General features: G+C 44.1%; 1 protein-coding gene across 1 annotated transcript; it reads left to right on the plus strand.

Moving 5' to 3' along the window:
* The first annotated feature begins 499 nt into the window (after positions 1-499).
* On the plus strand, positions 500-5761 carry FGF20 (fibroblast growth factor 20). Its single transcript, XM_069784962.1, has 3 exons — positions 500-966; positions 3304-3407; positions 4697-5761. Exons 1-3 carry the CDS (start codon positions 633-635, stop codon positions 4940-4942), a joined length of 684 nt encoding a protein of 227 aa, XP_069641063.1. The 5' UTR covers positions 500-632; the 3' UTR covers positions 4943-5761.
* Positions 5762-8437: the final 2676 nt, after the last annotated feature.

Raw genomic sequence — 8437 nt, forward strand, 5'->3', positions numbered from 1 at the left:
TTTTTCTTTCATGTGTGTCTGGGCAGGTCTAACCCTCAGGTAACGCCCTTTCTCCTTCTTCCCTCCTGCCTCTCCTTGCACCTGTCCACGTAATGCTCCGGCAGCTCCCGCCCGGGCCCCGCTCCCGCCTGCCCGCTGCCCGCTGCCCGCCGCCCGCCCCCCGCCGCCCCGCTCCGCTCTGCTCCGCTCCGCTCCGCGCAGGAGCTGCCCACCGCGCCCCCCCGCCCGCGCGTGTGCGCGCCCGTGGGTGACCGGCTGCGCGCGGCGGGGCGCGGGAGCCGCGCCAGCAGCTCCCTCCCCGCCGTCAGCTCAGATCAGAGGAAGGTGCGAGGAGAGGGGGGAGCCGGTTTACAATTTCAAACGCAGCCTCCCCGCGGAGGCCTTCATTAGCATATGTCAGGGGGACCGCCGTATATATATATACACACGCGGGGCGGATAAACACCACCCCGCCGCCTGGCTCACAGCGGCACGGCACGGCTCGGCCCGGCTCGGCTCGGCCCGGCCCGGCTCTGCCCTGCCCTGCCGGCTCCCCATGCTTGGGGCCCCGCCGCGCACCCCCACATGCCCGCCGGGAGAGGCCGGCAGCCGCTCTCCGCCGCCGCGCCCTAGCCCGCTCGCCCCGCGCCCCCATGGCTCCGCTGGCCGAGGTGGGGGGCTTCCTGGGCGGCCTGGACGGCCTGGGGCAGCCGGTGGGCGCCCACTTCCTGCTGCCGCCCGCCGGGGAGCGCCCGGCGCTGCTGGGGGACCGCCGGGCGCCGGCGGAGCGGGCGGCCCGCGGCGGCGGCGGTGGCGGCGGCGGGGGCGGCGCGGCGGCGGCGGCGGCGGCGGCGGCGGCGGCGGCGGACCTGGCGCACTTGCAGGGCATCCTGCGGCGGCGGCAGCTGTACTGCCGCACCGGCTTCCACCTGCAGATCCTGCCCGACGGCAGCGTGCGCGGCACCCGCCAGGACCACAGCCTCTTCGGTAGGCGGCTGCGGCACGGCCCCCGGCCGCGCTCTGCCCGCCGGCGGGCACGCGTGCGTTTGGGCGCGTGTGCCTGTGCGGGTAGGCGGGGGCACGCGTGTGGAGCTGGGCGCCAGCAGTCGTACCCTTGGGAGGGAGGTGTGACGCCTGCCGGTGATGCCGGGGCAGGTGGGTGAGCTCGGGGTACCGGCGTCACCCCCCCCCCCCCCCCCGGCGTTTTCAAACCACGGGGGCTGCACCAGGGCAAGGCGGAGAGGGAGGGCTGCGCGTCCCACGCGCGGCGGGAGGGACGCGTGTCCGCCTCGCTCGGCCTGTGCTGGAGGTCTGCGAGCGCACGCCCACGCCCGCAGGTGTCGCGGGAGAGGTGGGACGCGGGACCGGTGGGACGCGGGACCGGTGGGACGCGGGAGCGGTGGCGTGTGCGCGCGCTGTCCGCTTCGGAGCGTCCTGGGGCTGCGCGGAGCCGCAGGGAGCGTGGGCGCGGGCGCGGGCGCGCTGACCCTCAGGCTGCGTTAGGCCGCTTTGTTCTGCGGGGCAGAAAGTTGAAGCGGAGGGGCCTAAACCGCTCAAATACCTAAACCGCCTCCCAGTCAGCTTTCTCTGCCAATAAACCAAAAGGCGGGGAAGACAACCCCGAAATGTAAGTGTTTCCTGAGATACAAGAGCAAATCCTAAATAGTAGTTGTAGCAACTGGACGTCTGAACAAACATGCTGTTCTCAGCTACGTGTGAGGGGTTTTTTGTGTGTATTGATTTAGCAGTCGTAAAAAGGTGATTAAAGAGTTTCCTATCATCCTCCCCATAGTCAAAACAATCTGCTGGAATGGCTCTTAATTGCTTTTATAACACGTGGATGTTTTCAGAAGTAAAAGAGCAGTAGTCAAACAGGCAGTTCTTCTCAGAAGGAAGATTTCCTACAGCGTGTAAACATGAATAAATCTTGGGTTTAGAAGAAAAAAAAGTTAGCCCCAGATCAAACATTTACTGGGCTTTTTAGAAATGTTCTTCCTTTATTCTACCACCATTCTCGGCAGGTTTGTCTGATGTGGTTGCTTTGTGGGTTGGATCACCTGCTTATTATCGTTTTGAAAAAGGGTGGCTTTGAAAATGATACCAGAAAGACAAAATACCTCGACCTCTTTCTGTGGGACTTTGTGCTTTAGGAACTGGAAAACTAGGATGATTTACATGCGACGGAGTTTTTAATGCTTACTCTTTGTAAAGGGTTTATTTTCTTTGCTGCTTGGCGATATAAGTAAGAAACATGCCAAAGCTCAATTAAAATTAAAAACATTTTAAATTATTGTATAGTCCAGACAGTCCATCTGAGAGTGAAAAATGGTCCTGAATGAAAAAGAGTAATCATAAATGCAGCAAATAGACAAAAAGTCATTGTCAAAATCAAATGCACTACTTAAAACCACTTACCTTAGATTCAGACTTTTTTTTTAATGTTTTGTGGTTTTGCTGCTGCAGAGCAAAATCTTAGGTATGACTCTAGAATAACTTCTTTTTGAGGCTTTGTTTACATTGTTAACAACTTCCAAAAAGCCAGTTCACACGTTCCCTTTCTTTCATGTTTTGTATGTACTGCAATCTGTGCATATCAATTGGTTAAATATGTTGGCATACCCTTACCAAATTCAGGCTTCAAATAGTGCCTCATCTCCCAAATACTTTAGATTATTAATATATATTACATTTTTGGGCAAATGTAATATAAATAATGCTATTACCCAAACATTAGCAAATAAGCAGCATATTTCTTGCACATAAAAAGCCTGCACTGAAGACAGCAAGTTGTGTCAAGAGGTGTGGGCCCATATGCTAGATAAGATGTCTGGCAAATATTTTTTTTTTCCTGTGGGTATATTCTGTTATATAAAAGTCCCATCTGTACTTTGATATCCATTCAAATGATCTAATAATGCATGTGTTTTTTTAAGATAATGCTATAGAGAAAGTAAAGTATATTTTCAGGTAATTCAAACCTACCTTCCAGTGTTTGAGTAGGCAGTTTAGCAAATAGTGTGTAATCATTATAGATTCCAACTGCATAGTACTGAACGCTTTAGCCTCCGCACTGAATAAAATCCTTTCATATTCAACATTAAAAAAAATGCTTCTTAAACGGTGTAGGTTTCTTGTTCCTAGATGAGGTTTCTCAGGTGGCTTTCCTGTGAATGTTGGATGCATTTCCATATAGTATCTGAAATTTCAGAAAAACTAGGCCACATTTATTGTAAAATGTACATTTTCTACTTGTTGTCAGCTGCATTTTGGATGCTACGTACTGTATGCTTACAAGTTGAATTAAAGGAATCTCTTTTTTTTCAGGTATCCTTGAATTCATCAGTGTGGCAGTGGGACTGGTCAGTATTAGAGGCGTGGACAGTGGCCTTTACCTTGGAATGAATGAGAAGGGAGAACTCTATGGCTCTGTAAGTACTGCTTTCATGTCAGCTCATACAAGTTGTGGTTTTGATTCACTTCTTAGCACTATGCAAACCCCTCAAGTAGCTAGCTGAGGTCATCTTAGCTTTTAAAACACTAACATCTTTTCCTGTTGAAATGTATATTTTTAAAGTATACAGGATAGCCTTGGATACTAAAAATTCAATGCGAAAAGTTTCTCTGTCCTAGATGAAGAGAACTGAAAAGAAATACTCCTCTTGAATTACGACAAAAATAGCTAAATTAAACTAGCTATTCAAACAACATTTAAGTTGCCTGCTATCTCATTTTCTTTTTAGCAATACTGCAAATGTATCATAGTGCATAGTCTATCATCAAAAACATTGAATGCAACTTGAAAAAAGTTAAAAGGATAGTTATGGAACAAATAAACAACAATTAGGATAGTACCCTGACCTTATGTATAGCCTAATGCTCCTTTACAAATCAGCAGGTGTTACTTCCAGGTACCAGTTTTTAACATAAAAACATTCTTCCAAATGCTGGGAAAAAGGATAATACCATATGTCACAGCTGGGTACCACTGTTATTTGAAAAATCTGAATGGTGCAAGAGTACCTGCAGTATCTGTAGATCCCAGCTGGGATATTTGCATTTAAGAATGAAAATAAGCTTGTACTCATCACAGTTGATTTGTAGCTGTTGAATAACTTCAACATATAACCGTAAAAATATAATTTTTGATTTTTCCAATACTATCAGGGTAATAACAGTCTTAAACTCTTCTCCTTTCAAGTCTTAAAACATCTTGAGATAAAATATTCTGTCTCTTCAGTTCCTTTGGTCATGGTTAGTCCTGTTTAAAACATGAGATGTGATGCACATCACAAAGAACACATGGAAATACGTTCCTGATCTGTTACATTGCACCTGAGTCCTTCCACCATATCTCATTTCTAGAATGGTAGATAACCCAAGACAGAAGTCTACATAATGTAGTTCCTGTAGGTCAGGTGAATTTTAGTTAAATCATAAATAAGTAATGCCTTCTTAGAGAGAAAGTTACCTAATTCATATTTAAATCCAAAATTGTATACATACAGGTCTGGTTTTCAAAAGAATAAAGGTTAAAGTAGGCTTCCAAATTCAGTGTCATGTCTACATACTCTTCTTGGGTTTGATTTGTTGACAGTTAAATAAACAGTAAGGCCGCACAAAGCCTAAAACATTTTCTTTATTTTTATCATTTTTTTTTCATGTGTGTTCAGATATCTAGAGACAGCTTCTTATTTTTCTTCACTGTTTCTTTCTGTAGGAGAAACTAACTTCTGAATGCATCTTCAGGGAGCAGTTTGAGGAAAACTGGTACAACACTTACTCGTCCAATGTGTACAAACATGGAGATTCGGGGCGGCGGTACTTCGTAGCACTTAACAAAGACGGTACTCCCAGAGATGGGGCAAGGTCCAAAAGACACCAGAAGTTCACACATTTCTTGCCCCGGCCCGTGGATCCTGAAAGAGTTCCAGAACTGTACAAAGATGTATTAGGATACAGCTGAGGAAGGAGGCAACTTTGGAAAAAAAACCCCATACTGGAGCCATTGCCCTTGCTTTCATGGCAATCCCAGCATAAGGAACCTGCAGAGGTCTAGGATGCTGGATTAGAAGAAGCTACTTTGTGATAGGCAAGCCTCTGTTTTCTAACCTTTGGATTTAGGAGACAAAGCCTTAAAGCTGAGAGTGGACCAGCCTCCTTCAAACTCGCTGAACTGTTTCGTAGCCAGTAACCAGAGGGAAGTTGGAGTGTGACTTTTTTAAAAATAACAAACTCTTGGCAGTTTTGTCTGGATTACCTATGGTCCATAAATTAGCAAAGAACTACCTACATCATGTGGATGAGACAACAGCTGGAAGAAGTAGAAAGAAATGGACTGTAAAATAGTAATAAATCCTGAGAACTGTATATGAAGTTTTAGTGGCTCCACTTTAGTGACGGACCTTAGATGTCGATGCATCATAGTCAGAGCTGGAACTTTTCTTCAGGATGGACCTATTTATACATTTCCAGATAGCAAATATTTATTTTATATATTTATTTATTAAAGAGTTTATTTTTTACTGGGATATGAAGAGAATACAAGCCCCTAACCCCGATGAGAAATCATTTACAGTGCCAATATTTACTCTGAGTAGTGTCATCATACAGAAATGGCATTACATTGCAATGCATCCAAAACCTGAACATTCATATTTCATGTTTCAGATAAGGTTATATTTTATGCACATACCATTGCCTTGTGACTATCCTTATTTTGGAAAGAATGTTTAATTATTTTTTTTTTTTACCTATGAGAGTGCCTTACAGATCTGTATTGAATTCAAATGCACATTTAAAAAGGGAATTAAACGTTATTTCACTTTATTGGGTTTACTGTCATTTTTAAATTGAGAGTCTCTTAGCACACTATGTGTAATGTTTCAAACCTGCAACAATCGCGAAGTGTACTGCAGTTACCTTGAAAGAAAAAGTAGTATTAGCTCTTGAAATCTTGATTCAGATCACAACATGCTTGATTTTTTTTGCCAAATGGTTCCTACTGACTTTACTAATACACAAATAACTATTCTCTGTATTACTTAAAATTTTCATGTAAGATTCTCATCACTGTATAAGATATTTTAATTATATTTCCTATCAATATGTTTAAGGTGAAACAGTATCAGAGTAAGAAGTTTCTGATGTTGCTGACTGAAAAGCTTCTGTGAGTGGAGGCTGTTTCTCCGCTGAGTACAGAGCAGCCTAAGGAGGCTGCTTTCTTACCTTAATTCCTCCTTTAGGGAATAATCTCAGCATAAGTTTTTGTGTGAAGACTGTCAGGAAAAAGATGAGCTATGTCTCTACGCTAGTTACAGCTATACAACAGGTACATCGTATTAATTTAATTTACACTAATTTAATTCACGACTGTCAGTTATGAAGCACAAACGGATCTGCATATTGACTAACAGGGAAGTAAGTCTCTGCTCTACGTAAGAATACTAAGGTTTAATGACAGACCCTATATGATTTAGACCTAAACCTGCTGAAGCTTGCTGTCAGATGATTGCCACCTCCACAGGGAAGGCTGGTCCAGGAAAAGGAGTGCAGGAAGGGCAGTCCAGGAGAGGGCAGCGATATTTGTGCTGTACCAGAGGTGGTCTCATGTTTCAGGTGCCAGCGGTCCCAGTGGGCTCCAGCTCAAGACAACTCATTTGAGTTCAGTTTTGTGGAAGCATGCGGTTCAAGTACTGCATGTGCATCATTTATTATCACATCAAGGTATTAATGAAAAACATTTTCCTGTATATAACACACTTGCTAGAGCCATCACTGGACCAGAACCTCTTCCAATCTATAATGAGAAATGGATGAGCATAGATTACTGATGGACAGTGGACAAAATAATTTTACTTTCTGCCAAATAGAAATTGAATGCAGATATACAAAAAGGTGTTTCAGCACTTTGTGGCTAGCAGTAGGTAACTTACTAAGGTTAAAGGCTTCATTAAAATTTTCTGAAAAACAGGCAGTGGAAGATCTACAGTATACTGAATGCGGTTTAGTAAAATAATGTTGTGATGCACTTCAACTTACCATAAACTAATGATTTTATGGTCACACTGAGTCCCATTAGTAATAGGTCAATAACTGAAGACAGAAGTATATGCTTTAAATAGCAAAATTTTTCCTCTGCATGTTGAAAAGTAATCTATTCTGCATAAGTTGTGCAAAAAAACTGTGGCTGCTGCTCAGGACATAATTGCCATGCATTTCTGGCAAACACCGTGTTTAAATCATATCAATAAAAGAGTTCTCTCTCTTTGGATTAGCAGTTTACTGTTAATCCAACTACCTCAAAAGTACTTTGAAAATGGCAAGGGCTGTAATCATCCTTGTTATTATTATTGTGCATGTTTTTTCACAGATACGATACAGTCCGGAATAGTAACTGAGGGTTAGCTTTAAGTGGTGAATAATCATCTGAAACTTCTGGATCCAAACACCTAGCCAACATACATATGAAGAAGAAGAGTTATACATGCTTGTCATTTCCTTGCCCCATTCCCATTTTGGATATATGCCAATAATCCTTGAACAAAATGTAATGGAGCAGGTACGGTGGTGATGACTGACTACAAAACCTCCAGAGCACTGAAAAGCTGCCACAGCCTCCTTTTTTAGTTCTGGTGTATTGTCACTGAAGAAAGATACTGTGCTTTCCCATTTCATTTTGCTTGCAGCATCTATTTGCTCTCTGTGACATTCTGTCCATCATGATATTCAGATGCAGTTAATGTTTTTCTAGTTTGAAAATGGTGGATGCAAAAGCAACACCTCAAAATAGCTATTTTCGTATGTCATTACACTAATAGCTTTAGTTGTCAGTGGTTGTTTTTTTTGTGTGGTTTTCACTCCCACTTCAGAAAGCCCAACTGGATACAGAGGGAGAGGTTGGTTTTATTTAACCAGTAGAATTAATGATCTAGTTTACCACTCATTACATTTTGCATAACCCTATCAATTTGAAAGCTGTGGGCTGCTCTAAAGTCATGAAGAGGGTAATCTGAAGGAAGTGACATTGTTTGAGGTTCAGAGGAAATCTCTGAAGGCAGAGAAAATGTCACATCTTGAAATAAATCCCTGCATGATTGGCTGCCCTATTTCTGCCTTTCCTTTTTTCCAGGGTAGTTACGCAGTTTGTAGCAGGTGCATCTCCGCTTTCTGCTTCCCACTGATTCTTCTAGTAGCTGTAAAACTTGGCCCTTTGATCTCAGAGCTGGCTGGAAATTGAGTGCTCCATGCCAGTTCTGTATTTCTTCGCATATTTTGTTTTCTGCTGCTCTCTTTTCCAAGTTGTGTCAGAAACAATATACTAGCCATACAGGAGACTTTCTGAAATCCAGGAGTAACCTTGACTTCTGAGCATATCTGAAGTGAAATTGTTACTCTTATTAATCTTTGTGCTCTTGGTCAGAATGCAGAAGGTAGCGTTTTTAACAGCCTTCTGTGGAAG

This window comes from Haliaeetus albicilla, chromosome 1 (assembly GCF_947461875.1).
Source record: "Haliaeetus albicilla chromosome 1, bHalAlb1.1, whole genome shotgun sequence".
Lineage (NCBI taxonomy): Eukaryota > Metazoa > Chordata > Aves > Accipitriformes > Accipitridae > Haliaeetus > Haliaeetus albicilla.

What these genes read in the sequence shown, in the direction of transcription:
- FGF20 (XM_069784962.1), top strand. Translation starts at nt 633, where the DNA reads ATGGCTCCGCTGGCCGAGGTGGGGGGCTTCCTGGGCGGCCTGGACGGC. An exon ending in CCAGGACCACAGCCTCTTCG is followed by an intron (nt 967 to 3,303) that starts GTAGGCGGCTGC and finishes CTTTTTTTTCAG; the next exon opens with GTATCCTTGAATTCATCAGT. An exon ending in AGGGAGAACTCTATGGCTCT is followed by an intron (nt 3,408 to 4,696) that starts GTAAGTACTGCT and finishes TTCTTTCTGTAG; the next exon opens with GAGAAACTAACTTCTGAATG.